Source organism: Sinocyclocheilus anshuiensis, unplaced genomic scaffold, assembly GCF_001515605.1.
Source record: "Sinocyclocheilus anshuiensis isolate Anshui unplaced genomic scaffold, SAMN03320099.WGS_v1.1 scaffold1053, whole genome shotgun sequence".
NCBI lineage: Eukaryota > Metazoa > Chordata > Actinopteri > Cypriniformes > Cyprinidae > Sinocyclocheilus > Sinocyclocheilus anshuiensis.
In genome coordinates this window covers 478,067-493,841 of record NW_015555711.1, presented here as the reverse complement: position 1 = coordinate 493,841, position 15,775 = coordinate 478,067, and the positions used below count along the sequence as shown (strand labels likewise).

The window sequence follows — 15,775 nt, the reverse complement described above, 5'->3', positions numbered from 1 at the left end:
CAAATCTGTAAATGAATATTCCGAAGTGAAGTAAACTTCAACGGATTTCCCCTGCTCAGGGAGTAGGGAGCAATGGACACTGTGTAGGGACCATGTCAATTGGAACACAGTTCATGCACGGAGCTCGCTTCTAACGAGATGATGATCTGAATCAGGTGTGTTAACAAAGAGAGACGTGCAAAACATGCAGAGCGGGGGTACGCGAGGACTGGAATTGAGAACCGCTGTTCTATATTATAACAGAATAACAGGCACAGCGTTTATGTATAACTTACTTGTGAAAACCGGACGGGAACAAAAACAAAACACCCCAACAGGCAAATGCAAAGACAGGAAGTACTGCTCATTCATTTCCACATAACGCGCCAGTGGAAGAAACCGTCAGCGACCCCTGGCGTTCTGGATGACGAACTTATTAAAGGGGGCGTGGTGGAACGTTCGAATCATTTCTGTGAATTGGTTCTTTTGAACGAATCAATTCAGCGATTCTTCTGCGTCACACTCCAGTAAAGTCAACAGGAACCCTTTTGTGTTGATTATTTATTATCCTTTTATGCATCGCTTTATTTAGATTATAATTGAGTTTTCTTTACCTTGGCTGTTAGTTTTGTTCTTTGTTATATTTCTTGATGTTCTGTTATACATTTGTATTTGTTGTTTCGCCCATCAGTGCTGCCGAGCATTTTAGATTAAAATGTGTATTTTTATGTTTGAATTTGTTCTAAATAGTTGTTATTGCTAAATAAAATTATATGCAATAAATTCAGCCACATTATGTGTTTTATATAGGCTATGTGTTGTGGATCGAATTTACTTCAGTTGTACCTTGTTACCTATGCACGTGACATAATAAGATTGTATGTAAGATATTCTAAATAAAACTGGAGAGGTTTTGTAAAAACAAGTCTTTGTATACTTTGAATCATAAAATATATCTGATAATTTGTTATGGTGAATTTATTTATTTATTTTTTGACAAATTTCACATACACAGCAGCAAACGTAGTGACTCTAAACCACGTTTTAAGGTATTTATTGAATTTCTTATGTTATGCTTATTGGTTCTTTTAAGTAAACAAAACAAATCCAGATTTGCTAGAATGTTAAAGATCATTTAAAACTTTAAACTGCTGTCTTTTTTATTTAGTTTAATGTTGTATTTATATTTATTTTTCCCTGTCTTTCGTAAACACTAATAACCTTTTATTTGGGAGGGAGTTTTCGTGTAATTTCGTGTGTCCATCAGTTAAATGTTCACTCACAAACTATCAGCTCACTCATCGGTTCTCGGACCATGTCGGTGGTAATTACATTATTACAAGACAACTTTATTCTGAGTTCAGCCGATGAGTTCTTGACTGGAGAACCGCTCAAGGTCGAATCAGTCCGATTCGTGAACGATTTGTTTCATGAACCGGTTCAATTGATTAATCAAAACGATTCGAATCAAAAGAACGAACCGATCAGCGCTAAACATAGCAAACAGCAGCCAGTCTACTATTTAGCGCATTTACATTTTGGCATTTGTGTGCTTAATAAAAATTCAGAAAAACTTTCATTTCAAACCATTATGTGTAGAAATTTTCCCGGTCTGCAGTTATATCTACTTGGGCTGCAGCGTATGTGTCCGAAGAGCAACGTCCACGTCACAGCAGCAGAAGTAACTACACAGGGGTGTCTAGGTTCACAAACAAGAACAGTTATTTGAATGGCAGAGTCTCGCATTAATGTCACCTTAGTGCTCTGAGGAGACTCGCGTATCCAAATGATGGTTACATAGAGTTTAATGCTACCAGATTTTTGTTTTTCGAGGACTATGTAAACTGAGGTAAGAAATTGTGGTCACTGATCGTAGCTAGTTCTGGTTAGCTGTAACGTTAAATGGCACAGCCAGCGTGTGCAAACTGTCACAGCGTCAGTAAATTGAAGTAACTAGGTTTAGTGCTCGCGAGTGCGTGAAACAACGTTTAATTAAGAGTTTATTGCTTAAACGCCTGTCAAAACAAAACGTAAGTAACGTTACCCCCGCACTTCATCAGACATTTTAAAAGCACAGCTGTTCTGATACAATATGTTGCACTGTTCAACAAGTGCTTCTTTGATCAATACTCGCGCACATCAAACTTTGGCCCTGCATGTTCTTATCAAATTACCCAGAGTTAACATACTAGCTCTGGTTAATTCTTATTGTCTTCCTTGCTCTTGTTAATAGTGTTTAGCTGTGCCTTGTCGGATCCGGGTTGTCCAGGAGGATGGCGTGCCCGACGCAGTGCCTCTACAGGGCGCTGCGCACCGTGGGCCTGGTGCTCTTCTACTATGTGTTTTCCATTGGCATAACATTCTACAACAAGTGGCTCATGAGGGTAAGATATAGTTCAGCTGGGTGAAAACATGCCTGTTCTTCGTTTTGAAAAGAACACTTATTTTTGCCCATTTGTGTTGTATAATGTCTGTTTTTTTCATCTGCCTCAGGACTTCCACTTTCCTCTGTTCATGACGCTGGTCCATTTCGTAATAATTTTCAGTTTCTCCACACTGACACGCTTTGCCATGCAATGCTGGACGGGAAAGCCTCGAGTGACACTTCCCTGGAAGGTTTACCTTTCTAAAGTGGCCCCGACAGGTAAGAATTTTTTGTTTGTTTTGGGAAAAAATTAATCAGTGAGTCCAAAGACGAAAAATGTGTTTGAATGTTTGCCATAATGGTAGCTGAGGAGATAAGACCTGTTATCTTTTCTATCCAACACACAGTTTGGGTGGGTGAAGTCCACACTGATTGAATGTAGCGAATCTAGTTGATCTCTGCTCGAGTATTCTGGAATCTTGTCCACAAGCCCATTATTCAAGTTTAAGCATAGAATGATTTATGATGTACAGTATATGCTTAGACAGTGATTCATCATACAGTAATATGTGTACAACTGTTTGTCTGTGTCCATCAGCCCTGGCAACAACGCTGGATATCGGATTGTCCAACTGGAGCTTCCTTTTCATCACTATTAGTTTGTAAGCATGCTATTACCTGAGAGATTGGATTTTATAGTGTTTGCAAGGCAGACTTTTATTCTTATTTCTCAAACATAAAACATCCCTTAACCTTAAGTACTAGTACAGACGTACGTGCTGTGCTCGAAATGCCATAGTGTCATACTACTCTTACTATTTCTGCAGAATCCAGAATGTACACTGTGCATAGTATGCACATTTTCTGTATGCATGGAATACCCGGATGACCTACTATATTTGCCAGAATCTGCTAAATATAACTCAAGTACACTGAAATCAGTACAAGTACAAGCAGTGTTCAGAATGGCATACTACCATAAAACTCCTACTTTATTGCAGTATGCAGTGTGTATAATGTGAATAGTATGTGAATTTTCTGTATGCATGGAATTCCCGGATTACCTGCTACATTTGTTTAAATTTTATGTATTCATCTGAAGACAAGTGCATGGGATACTGTTTTCCAGAACGCAACTCGCTCCATGTAACGTTTCATCTTCAAATTGTGAGTGAACTGGAGACGGGGGATAGTAATTATAAATGTAACACTTTTATATGTATATACATATTACTGTAAACTACAAACTATTGCTCTGTATCTAAAAACAATATCGTTAGTAGAGCATAAATTGTAACTTAATTTCTACAGCACATTTCCGCTCAAATCAAATGACGTCACCTTTATCTCTATAGCACTTTATACAGTACAGATTGTTTCAAAGATATTAAATAACAATAATATTGTAGTAATATAATATATAAATAATATATAAATAAACAAAACGTATCATTATTTGCACTTAGTGTAACTAGAATATATTGCTTTTTCCACTAAGTGTAACTGCCAAAAATAAAATATTGTTCAGTTAAAGACAGCTTAGTGTTGATCCAGTTCTGTTCAACATGTTAAGTTAATTATTTATGAGATGAGTTCAACTGGGCAATATAGCATTGTTTACTAGTATGCATAATTATTAATAAGCCTTTGTAAAAAGAATGGTTCACACATTTATTTGTAAGGTAACTACCTCGACAGCTGTGCTGAATTAATAAGGTTCATTTTTTTTGTCATGTGACAACACGGTAGCATACTACTCTGAAACATTTTATTGCTTATTGTATACTGTTTCACACTATTCTTAAAACAGTAGTAGGCAGTATATACTGTGTACTGGGCAGTAAGCAAGTATGCCATTTTGAACACAGCCACAGACTTCATTCAAACATTTCATATATATTGTTAGTCTTACATGTAGATGTGCTGTCTATTTTTAAATGCATATTTAATTAAATGCATACTTAATTGATTGAATCAGTCATGGGATTATGCAGTGACTGTTAAAATGATAAAAATATATGAATGTATTAGTGTTGTTCCTGGCAACCAGTTTGCTACACTTGTCTCGTTGGACTCTTTTTCTTACATAATTTGATGAATCACAATTTTTTTTCTCACATATCATCTTTGTAAATGCTTACTGGGCATCTCGTTGCTAGGAGATGAATGTTATATGAAAACAATATGTGTTCTAAAATCATTTATTTTCTGGATGAAATCAAAGCCTGAAGCTTAAAAATCTTTCTTCCCTTCATTCTCTACATTATTTTCTGTGAAATCTGTCAACACCGATTACCCAAAATCTGCAGACTGGCTCTGACTTTTAGCAATGAATTTCAACTCCTCCAGACTACAAATTGGGGCAAAATCTATGCAGTAGTCATGTAGTGTATTCCAGTCTTAAAACCTGAACACTTGACCTACAAACTGGTGTTTGCTTCAGGAAAAGCAAGTTAAATTAAAACTACTTGGGAATTTGGGGTTTCTTCTAGGTACACCATGACCAAGTCTTCAGCTGTTCTCTTCATTCTCTTTTTCTCTCTGGTCTTCAAACTGGAGGAGCCGGTAAGTGTGAAATACACTCAATTCTTGAATAAAGGACTTAAAGGAAGCTAATGTTCAAAGGAAGCTATTTTTAGTTCAGACCCATTAAGCATATATTTTACTTACATAATGGCCACATCAAGATGCATTGTTAAATTAGCCATAGGCAGCAATGTGCAGTATTTAATAAGACATCTTTTCATGTGAACTTTGTTGAACTGGCTGATCTCTATGTATGTGCGCATATAATCATTATCACCCCCAGACTAGAGAACAGCATGTTATAGAGTGTGACAGTTAAAGTACATTTAGACATTTTAAAGAGAGTGCATTCCAACTGTTGTGAAGGATGATGACATATGTTTTAACAGCAGACATTTTAGATGAGACGTTTTTACATCATGTTAAAGGACTGTTAAAATGCTCTTAATAAATATGCTGTGAGAGTTTTTCTGAGAGGTCACACTGTGAGACGAAAAATTTGAAAACTGCATGTGAGATGTTAACCCAATTTATTTTTTTTTGCCAGTGAGTGTGTTTATCTTGATGGATGTTTCTGTGTTTAGCTGAGCAGTAGTTAGCTCGCCTAATGTAATAGCCAAAAAGACATTCTTTTGCTTCTAACTTTTTCCCTTAGTGAACAGGTAACATATAAATATAGCCAAAATCCCAGCACAGCTATTGTCTTTATCTTATGGCTATGGGGAATTTGTCAGATGTTTTACTGGCTACAAATATTTAACTTACCAGCCATTTAGAATTTCTACTAGCCAAAACTAAATATCATAAACCATAAAATAGATAAATCACTGCTTTTGAATGGCTTTCAGTTTTACGACACTCCGTCATTGCTTGCATATACCACAAAATAAAACAGAAATCTTCACTTTGAGAATGGTGTTTGAAAAAATTGCAGACTGGAAAGAGAAAGGGTGATCGGTGTTAATACATTTCAAATGAAGCATAGACTATTAAAATTTAAACAAAATAAAGAAAAATATTAAACAAAATAAAGAAAGGAAAGGAAAATAAAGCAGTGTTTCATACATGCATAAAAGCTGTATGATTCCTCTCCAGTTTTGGCACTTTAAAAGTTTCACATAATCTGGGAGTTGTGCTGGAACATTAATAGCAAGCAATCAGTAATACATGCAGTTGCCAAGCCGTTAGGTGATTTAAGAGGGTAAAATCAATTGTAACAGGAAGCCATTATAAACCAGTTAATGTTCACTTTTGATTTTAGCTTCATTAAAGATACCATTAAAATTCATTAATTTTATTTTCTGTTGATGTATTTACTTGACTTGACTTTTTTGAACCTAACAGAACCCATTCCTTATCCTCGTGGTGTTGCTGATAGCCAGTGGTCTGTTCATGTTCACTCTGAAGTCCACTCAGTTTAATCTGGAGGGCTTCATCATGGTCCTGTTGGCCTCTTTCATCGGAGGGATCCGCTGGACTCTTACTCAAGTGCTTATGCAGAAAGCAGAGCTTGGTAAGTCAACATGTTATGAACTGTGTTCGCCGGTCTGTATGGTGAAGTGGTGAATTCTCGTGACTCTTATGTCCTTGTCTTTGCCACACAGGCCTTCAGAACCCCATAGACACTATGTACCATCTGCAGCCTCTCATGTTCCTTGGCCTCTTTCCTCTGTTTCTTCTTAATGAGGGTCAGTCTGACACCAGTTTTTTTTATATATATATATATTAAAATGTATTGAAATGTATTAAAAAATAAATAAATATAACATTTTACAATATTACTGTTCTTAATGTATATTTGATCAAATAAATGCAGACTTGTAGAGCATTTTTAAAAACCTTACCCCAAATTTTTAAACAGCGGTGTAGGTTCCATAATGTGTATTTCAAAACTGTGATTTTGAGGCCTGGAACATTTGAAATTAATACAATTTGAAAGCGCTGTTTTTCTAGCTATGCTCAGTTGTTAAATATTATGCTGCCTAGAAATTGCTTTTATGAGTGTGATCTCTATAGATGTTTTTCCTGAAGTCACGCCTGACTCTTAACCGGAAGGATGCTTTGCATTTCTGGTCTCCAGTGATTCTAGTCAATTTAGCATATATTCCAAGCTGATAATCTAATGTTAAACCTATTATACTGTTTTAAAAAAGCACATGGCTCCATAGCGCCATCACTTTACAGTGTCGCAATTACCGTCATTTGTCAGTGCCTCACTCCTCAAAGTTTAATGAGTGTGTAGATGACACGAAGCTGCCAACGTTAGCTATATTAAAAACAGATGGGCATTATTTGAATGGGTTCCTAAGGAGACCGGAACAGACGAGCATCCAATCGGAAGTTAGAATTCGTAATGGTGGCGCTCATCGTTTACTCAGGAAAAAGGTATATAAAATAATTTTAAAGAAATCTTCATCTAGTCATCACAAACAAATGCCAAAGCCATTGATTGGTTAGAAAGTGTGGGATTCCTGTCTTTAATTTGAGCTGTATTTTAGTATTTTGTCTTCCATAAGTGCAAATCTCACAAAGAAATGTCAGGGTCATATTTTACCTCAAAATAAAAAATAAGACGTTATAATGTTGTAGTGGGTAAAAATATACCCATATACATATTTTTATTTTTATTTTTTTATTTTTTTTTATAAAATCAGCTTAGATTTAATACAACAAATATTACCATAATGGGTACTTATAGTAGTCACAATTTAAGAATCATTTTTTGCTCTAATACTTGTCATGAAAATCACAATGGACTAAATTTTAATAGTCCTAAAATTCATTTCATTTACTTCATGCAAAATATGTCTCTTGGTTACCAGTGGCATTGCAATCCTTACAGATCTGTTTGCTTGTTTCTTCATCCTGTGATTGCTGAGCAGGGCTGAGTGTGAGTACCACAGAGAAGCTCTTCAGGGTCAGTGAGCTCTCCCACCTGCTCTACTCTCTGGTGACTCTGTCTGTGGGTGGAATGCTGGCATTTGGGCTGGGCTTCTCTGAGTTCCTGCTGGTGTCCCGCACCTCCAGTCTGACGCTATCTATTGCAGGCATTTTTAAGGTGAGAAAGAATACATCTTTGTTGCTTTCACATAATTATGAGTAATAAACAAAACTGCAGAAGCTCTTTGTATACCCTCATCGTTTTATTTTTCTCCATTTCTCAACAGTTTAGCTAGGTCTCAAAGCCTTTATTAGCCTTAAACCATGAATATTCTTCACAAAGACATTCTCTTTGTCTCTGTCTCTCTCTGTAGGAGGTGTGCACTCTGCTGCTGGCAGTGGAGTTCATGGGGGATAAAATGAGCACAGTCAACTGGTTGGGCTTTGCTGTGTGTCTGTCTGGCATATCACTGCATGTTGGTCTCAAAACATACTACAACAAAGGTAAGACTTATTCCGATTATGCCTGTAAGTATTTGTAATGTTTTGCATAGTTTTGTATTACACAATAAATGACAAACAAAACAACATCAAGACAAAATACAAAATGCATGAAATAATAATAATAATTAAAAAAAAACAGACTTTTTAAGAACAATCAGGGCATAAAGGCGGTTTCAGAGTTAATTAATTTTTACTGGTTGTGATGAAACTTAAGTAGCGACACGTTCTATATTTTGACATACATCCTTGTATAATAAATTAGCGTAAAAGAAAAAATGTAGGGTGCAGACTTTATTCTATGCATCGTTGAGATGTTGGTGTTGCACTCAAAAGTGGAGGCAAATTAACTTTTTTTTTTCTTGAAAAAAAATGAAACACCAGTACAGATGAATTGTTCACTATAAGACCTGCATTTAGGAAATAGATGGGGTGAATTTTAATTTCATGCTTACTTTATTGTCATAGTCATTATGACTATGCAGTGCTTATTTGTTAACAGTAAATTTTGCTGTAAAATTTAACGTGTCAAACTGTTTTTTGTAACTTCTGTAATGTGAAAAACTATTTTTATTTTTGTAATGGGTAAAATATCATTCTACACAATTGTTTTTTTTTTAATTAAATTAGTTTAATTTTTGTAGCTTTTTTTCTATTTTAATTTTTTTTATGTAAATTAGCTTAGATTGTTTTTAATTATTATTATTTCATAGAACATTTTATGAGAGACTTTAACTTATAGCCAATATTGGACCTCTGCTGGCATTATCGATTGTGTTAAAGTACAGCTTCAATACTAGATTGGATAAAAATCTTAAGAAAAAGAAAATGTGCAAAGCTGGTTTTTAAATCAATAATTGTTTTGACCAGGTATTGTTCTTAGGGTGTGTGTTTCTGTCTTTTTATAGGAAATGGACCCATGGTAAGACAACTACCAGTCAGAGACAACCCGGACCTTGAGCTTCCACTTCTACAGACAAAAGAAGACTATTGTGAAGACACAAATGATGAAGAGGAGCAAGAGATCCTTTATTAGTTCCAGGATGACATGAATATCCTAAATAGACTTGTGGAATGTTTTCTCTTAAAGGCTTACGTGAATGGTCACATTGATCACAGGTACTCAACCAGCCCCAGACATGATATGAATGATCTTTGCTCTTGGGAAGACAGGACTCTAAAAGAAACTGGGTGGGTTAGTTCATCCGAACATTTCACTTCAGTCATCATTTCCTCACCCCCATGCTGCTCCAAACCTGTATGACTTTTTTTCTTTTTCTGTGGAACACAAAAGGAATGTCTTCCATACAATTAAAATGGATGGAGACCAAGGGCTGTCAAAAAAGATAAAATGATCGTTTATTTACTCTGAAGAAAAAGTCATATGGGTTTTGGAAGACAAATGGGTGAGTAAGTTTGACAGAATTTTAATTTATAGGTGAAATATAACTTCAAAACTGCTGGTGGCATTGATCTCAGCACAGGACCAATCTCCAAGTGGCCTTAAACATTTGTTTACATGGCAATAAAGGATTTATTTTACTAAATATCAATTCTGTTTCACTTGCCCACAATAATTGCTTCACTAATTATAATATAGAATGTAAGTGAACTACTTGTTTGTTTGTTTTTTAATAAAATGAATGAACTTCGTTTTCTTCTACCATGTATTCCTTCCCTTTTCCTTTTATACAGGGCAACTTTGTGAATGGTGTGTAGCCTATTTACTTGCTGTCTAGGCTTAATATACTTAATTTTCATCATTCAACTATCAGCTCTTAGAGAGGGAGGCAGACTTCATTATAGCCCAATTAGATTTGTGTGGAGTTTTCGTGCAGATGCAGGGAAGTCTGTAAATGTAGGAACCTGATTGAGGTTATTGAGTTTGTTTAGTGGAATAATTTCGAAGTCAGAAGGCCAGTTCAGTTTTCCAGCAGTCTGAGGATCAAGAGAGAGCACAACTGTTTTAGAAGACGGTAATGAATTCACTTTAGGCTGACAGTATGCGTCAGTATGCGTCAGTCTCGTCTGACATTGAATAAAAAGTTTAAAACAAACGTTTATTTTGGATCAAGAGAGAGCACAACTGTTTTAGAAGACGGTAATGAATTCACTTTAGGCTGACAGTATGCGTCTGTTTGCCGATGAGTCTCGTCTGACATTTAATAAAAAGTTTAAAACAAACGTTTATTTAAAAAAAAATGCATTTTGGAACGCTTTAATCTAAATATTTGATACAATGTTTCCTTTGCTCATATACGCATTGACGCAAACGTTCCATGCAGGTTTTATGTCTCTTTTTAAGTCGCTTTTCTGCTTGTTACCTCAAACTATATCTTCAGACATATAACTTGTTTTTAGCCCGACATGGCTCATTAAATCTGGCTGCTAAATTTATGCTAATTAAAGCAATCAGCCACGTTGTAGGCTATTCGGACATTTCTGGTAAAGTTTGTTTATTTATATAAAAGAAGCAGGTGAGTTTTTTGTGTAGGCCCTGTGTCTCAAAAACATACTGAACATTATATGCAGCAGTTTCTCTTCTCTCGAGCCTTGCAGAACAGCTGATATACCACCCTGACTGTCTTTTCCCCGCCTCTATATTACTAGAGGACGGCACTGCACCCGTATCAGATTGCACACCTAACCCAGCCAAAGTAGAGACATAAACGGCAGCAAATGGGAAGTGAGTGACCGGGACTCAATGTGTTAACATCCCTTACCTGTGTGGAATGCGCCAGATACACGCTTCAGCTTCAGGTAAACTTACTAGCCTAATAGACCTTTATTTGAGTTATATATGTTATGTAAGTGTGCGTTTCTCATTGCTGCAGAAACAGAAGCTGTTGCTGTTTTGAATTATATATTTTAATTCGCTTTGACTCGCTGTAATTGTTCCTAGTCGTTTACGTTTGTGACTGAGTTGAGCAATATCTATATAAGTAAAGTTTGAGTTAGTGAGTAAGACAGTAAAGTCTAACCACCTAGTAATACGCAGTTCATCTCATTTTTGCGTGCTGCTTCAGTTTTGGGTTTCATAATGCGCTTGTGTAGCGGTAATAACTTTCGACAGCTCACTATAGGTGTGGTATCACAACAGATTCAACTCTTTAAAGTTCCTGATATCATCTATTTCTGCTGTATTCCGTACAACAAGCCAATGCATGAAAAGGCCGTCTTATTATGGCCCAAAGCGAGGGGAGGGAGGGTGTCCAATTAAAATAGGTGTCAAATAATTGCACTCCTCACACATAATATTTACCAACGCACTGCTGAGAAGATTTTTCTGTTCTCTCCATTAATTTTTGATGTGCACAGGTGGGATTGTAATGGGTCAGTTACTAAACTACATTCTGATTTTGCAGACATGTCTGGTTCTACATGTATAACAGGTGTTCAGCTTTCCCTCCCTCGTCTTGTAATAGTCTTCAATGGGCTTGTAATGACCAGTTTGGTGCAGCCTTTTCTTTAAGTGTCCCATCTCTCTCTTCTGTCTTTCTCACCCCCCCCTCATTGATTAGGAGAGTATATTTAAAGTTGTGTGACATTTAAAAGGTTTGGGATGCTCTTGTTGTGTCGCTTCATCAGAAAACAACAGTTGAACAACTTTATGGTGCCAACAACCATAACTGATATTAATTTTTATCACGATCACTTCTGCTTTGATGTTTGTTTGGAGTGAACGAAAGTTACGCTCATTTTTGCCTTGCTTACAGTGATCATTTTCCCACAGGTCTTTAATTGATACTTGCAAGTTTATGATGGCCCACAGCTTTCCTTCTGTCCTCTCAGAGCGAACGAGACTCATCCTGGTGACGGTTCTCCTGATGCTGGTTTCTGAAGTCCATTCCCAAGGTTATATATTGCCTTTTACCTTTCACTCAAGCCACTCATTTACTAGATATGCACCATATTTTGGATGATGTTGAGAATTTTTTTTATGTTACGATGGATATCCGAAATATTGCCAGCATTACATTTCGGTACTATTTTGTACCGAAAGGTAATCTGGTAAGGTAATCAGATGTAATATGAATGTATGTAAACAGAGAAAATGTTTGTGCACAGTTAAATACTGGCAGCGAAGGATAAACTAAGTAAAATCTACTCTAGTAATTTTTGTAAACCCCTAACTGTATGTTTGTTTCTGTATTTTTGCACATATGTTTCTGCATCCTTGAATATGGTCAGACTTTGAGAGCCGTGGATAATTACTGGTGCTTCCATAATTAGATGTCCTTTTTTCTAACCAAAATGCAATGCCGGTGCACTTCAAAATGAAATAAAAGGGTCAAGTAGCATTCATGCACGCAAACAAAAATAGCAATCCACATATAGCTCCCTTCTGGTGCAGAACTACGTTCCCTTTCATGTTTATTTAAAGGTGAAGTGTGCAGCTTTGTAGTATTAAAATGTTCCTAATAATAATCCAGTTTGCAGAAAAACAAATATAAGTATCCATATTCGTTTATATATTACTGGTAGTTTCCTAGTGGCACAGAAATGATACTTTTAAGCATTAAATCAGTTAATTAAATTATATCTCATCATAACTGAGTTTTCTGAATGTAAATGCTGTACTATAGTAGTACTAATATGGTACCAATACTATATCACATTTGCCTTAGAGAACTGTTTTTAGATAAGACTTCAGTAAATGCATTTACAGATCCTTTATTCTGTCTATGATAGCATCAGAAAAACTGTGAGAAAACAAACAGCTTCTGTTTTACTTGTGAAATGTCATCTGCATTCCTAACAGTCCTTCTAATGGGACCAAATTTACAACCCACTTGCTAGAAAAGTGTGTTGTAATTTCACAACAATGGAAAACCTATAACAGTGCAGAAACGCTAACATTTTAAACTCCTTTTTTAGCCAAATGATACAGATTTTTTCCCCCACCTCAATCTGTCTAAATTGTATATTTCCCCAAGGGAAGGAAATTCTTGGTTAGCAGTACACCAGAAAAGAATAGTCTAAAATGCAAACTTACTGCCTGAGGCCATTGTGCAACATTGTGGAATCCCTAGACAACTGCACATAGCGTTTTGTGGACGTTGCTACATTTGGCCAAGAAATTTGCCTTAAAAATGCTTGGAATAATTTGTGTCCTCTCTAGGCCTCTTGTTATCTCTGTCATCCCTAGAGGATACATGCTGCGCGTGTGTTTTCGACACTTGTTTTTGTCTGAGCAGTTGGCTGCACATTTGTTGACTTCTGGGTTGGTGGTGCTGCTGTGTGAAAGCTTTTTTTTGCCTCTGATCCACTGCCAGTTAATGCAGACCATGGATATTTATTTGTTGCCACACTGTGAAAATGATACTGTAAGAAGCCAATTCTACTGAATTTCACCCTTAAAGGTACTTTTATTGCTGTAATCGAATGCAGTTAATTGTCATAAATAAAATTAATAATAATAATAATTTTACTTGAATTAAACGTACCACATGAAACATTTTTATACCTGATAACACATTTTTTTAAATGCATGCAACACAGCATTTCATCATTCACCTGGTTTTATATTAATAATAACAATATTACAATTTCATAAAATTATATTATAATAATATATATTTTTACTTTAATTAAATCTGTTAATTTTAATGCATCATTTATACCTAATAAAACATTTTTATAGTACGTGAAACCCAGCATTTCACTATTCCCTGCTTTTATAATAACAGCAATAATAATAAAAAAATAAAATAAAATGGTTTTCCCCCTTGAATTAAACCCCTTAATTTGGATGTTAACACATTTTTATACCTAATAAAACATTTTTATAGTACATGAAACCCAGCATTTTTTTGTACAGTGTATGAACCCAGCATTTCAGCATTTCCCCAATTTTATTCTCCCAATAACATAATCGGGAGCTTAAAGACACTACAGTAAGAGGGGACAAAGATCTTCATGTTTTTTGGGGTCATCCTCATTGTGACACTCATCTGGGCTATGACGTTACATGCATGCAGCCCCTTCAGGCTGACCTTCAACCCCACCGAAAAGCAGATTTCCTGTGGTCCTCAACCCCGTTACCCTGCAGGGCATTACAGGGCCGGCTTTGAGCACTCACGGACAGCTGGGGAGAGGGGAAGACGGGGCTGGGAACATGAAAGAGGGGATTGTGACAAGCTGACATGTGGAAATTATGCAGATAAGCTGAAGACAAGGGCAGAGTTGAACAAGAGAACAGTGATGAAGGAAAAGGAGGAATGAATGAAAAACTTCCCGTTCAAATATTAAAACTTTTTAGAGGGGAAAAATGCCATTGAGATGCTTTTAGAGGAAGACTTTGATCTTTCAAGACATACATATTTTATAGGGGTGTAACGATTCACTCGTTTTCTCGATGCATCGTTTTGACTTACATAAATTTCTACATATGCCATGTCATGCCATAGCATCATTAAACTAGCATCTAACAATAGACAAAAGTGTTTTTTTTTCTTTCTTTTTTTTCTAACCTATGGTTCTGTAACCATAAAGGCTGCTGTGTAATTTGCCTCCTGACTAAGCATTTAAAGAATTTAGGGGAAGCATTTAAATAATCCTGTGAATGCACAAAGAATGCAGAATCGAATCGTTAATCGAATCGAATTTAATTGTGGATCGAATCGAATTGAATCGTTGTGAAAAAAACTAACCTAACTAAAAGACTAACCGTTAGTCGACGAGAAGAGGCTTGGTCGACCAAAATTTCATTAGTCGCTTAGTCGCAGAAAAAAAAAATCCACACGAGTGGCGAAATCACGCAGTCCGTGACGGACAAATTGTTAACGGCTGGTCTATGTGGTAATATAGTACATAGGGCAGGACATCCATATGCTCACCTAACATTCATCGTCTCGAACTCTGTGAGCTTGAGCGCGTCACTTCGAAACTCCGTGTTTGCTTGCCTTATTACAGACATGAAAATATATATATAGAGAGTGAAACTTTTAAATGAACCAATTCAAATAGAAAACAAATATTTTCAGATTATGTAATCCGTATGAAACATGCATAGGCCTATAGGCGCATACTGCGGAAATGACGAGTCAGTGTCGCTGACTTCAAATCAGCTTGTAATACTCCAAAGAGAAAGGAAAACTTGAAATCGCATCATATGACCCCTTTAAACCGAAAACAGAACGCACTAGTGTAACAATACATTATTAAAACGTTAATGCAGTGTACTTGCTGTTTTTCCCTAACACATTCATAATTATTATATTTGCCGGTGCGCTGTGGTACCTTATGGTAGCTTATTAGGCTATGTAGGCAATTAAAGGCTCATTATTATGATTTATATGGTTTATTAATAAAAGTGCGACTAATAGTCGACTAATGCTTAAAATGAACGACTACTAGTCAACCAGAAAAATCTTTAGTCGAGGGCAGCCCTAATGCATATTGACTAATTGTTTACGAGAAGCCTACATATAAGAGGCTGACAGTTAGCTTAATTAGTGACACTTAGCCTGCATTTTAAAATCTTTATTTGAATGTGGCAATTAACATTTTTATTTTAAAACC

General features: G+C 36.1%; 3 protein-coding genes across 7 annotated transcripts in view; 2 read left to right on the top strand and 1 right to left on the bottom strand.

Annotated features, from left to right (window-relative positions):
* taf13 (TATA-box binding protein associated factor 13) overlaps nucleotides 1-416 on the bottom strand; it is a 3,111-nt gene extending 2,695 nt beyond the window's left edge. The window contains exon 1 of the mRNA XM_016464964.1: nucleotides 276-416. The gene's annotated coding sequence lies outside the window, so the exon portion shown is untranslated. The remainder of the gene's footprint in view (nucleotides 1-275) is intronic.
* A 1,025-nt stretch (nucleotides 417-1,441) lies between these two features.
* On the top strand, nucleotides 1,442-9,852 carry LOC107672033 (solute carrier family 35 member C2-like). Of its 4 annotated transcripts, none has more exons than XM_016465107.1 (10): nucleotides 1,442-1,660; nucleotides 2,213-2,363; nucleotides 2,473-2,623; nucleotides 2,943-3,006; nucleotides 4,837-4,909; nucleotides 6,215-6,383; nucleotides 6,475-6,558; nucleotides 7,753-7,928; nucleotides 8,125-8,254; nucleotides 9,160-9,852. In XM_016465107.1, exons 2-10 carry the CDS (start codon nucleotides 2,253-2,255, stop codon nucleotides 9,285-9,287), a joined length of 1,086 nt encoding a protein of 361 aa, XP_016320593.1. In that variant the 5' UTR covers nucleotides 1,442-1,660; nucleotides 2,213-2,252; the 3' UTR covers nucleotides 9,288-9,852. The 4 variants fall into 4 exon arrangements, with proteins under 4 accessions (XP_016320593.1, XP_016320590.1, XP_016320589.1 ...); XM_016465104.1 differs by having other exon boundaries at nucleotides 1,442-1,680; XM_016465103.1 differs by having other exon boundaries at nucleotides 1,442-1,828.
* Nucleotides 9,853-10,859: 1,007 nt separating this feature from the next.
* The window catches only part of LOC107672031 (collagen alpha-1(XX) chain-like), a 28,743-nt gene continuing 23,827 nt past the window's right edge, over nucleotides 10,860-15,775 (top strand). For both annotated transcript variants that reach the window (XM_016465101.1, XM_016465102.1), the window contains exons 1-2: nucleotides 10,860-11,011; nucleotides 11,985-12,106. In XM_016465101.1, coding sequence (XP_016320587.1) covers nucleotides 12,010-12,106 — 97 coding nt within the window. In that variant the 5' untranslated portion in view covers nucleotides 10,860-11,011; nucleotides 11,985-12,009. The remainder of the gene's footprint in view (nucleotides 11,012-11,984; nucleotides 12,107-15,775) is intronic.

What these genes read in the sequence shown, in the direction of transcription:
- LOC107672033 (XM_016465107.1), top strand. Translation starts at nt 2,253, where the DNA reads ATGGCGTGCCCGACGCAGTGCCTCTACAGGGCGCTGCGCACCGTGGGC. An exon ending in ACAACAAGTGGCTCATGAGG is followed by an intron (nt 2,364 to 2,472) that starts GTAAGATATAGT and finishes CATCTGCCTCAG; the next exon opens with GACTTCCACTTTCCTCTGTT. An exon ending in TTCTAAAGTGGCCCCGACAG is followed by an intron (nt 2,624 to 2,942) that starts GTAAGAATTTTT and finishes TGTGTCCATCAG; the next exon opens with CCCTGGCAACAACGCTGGAT.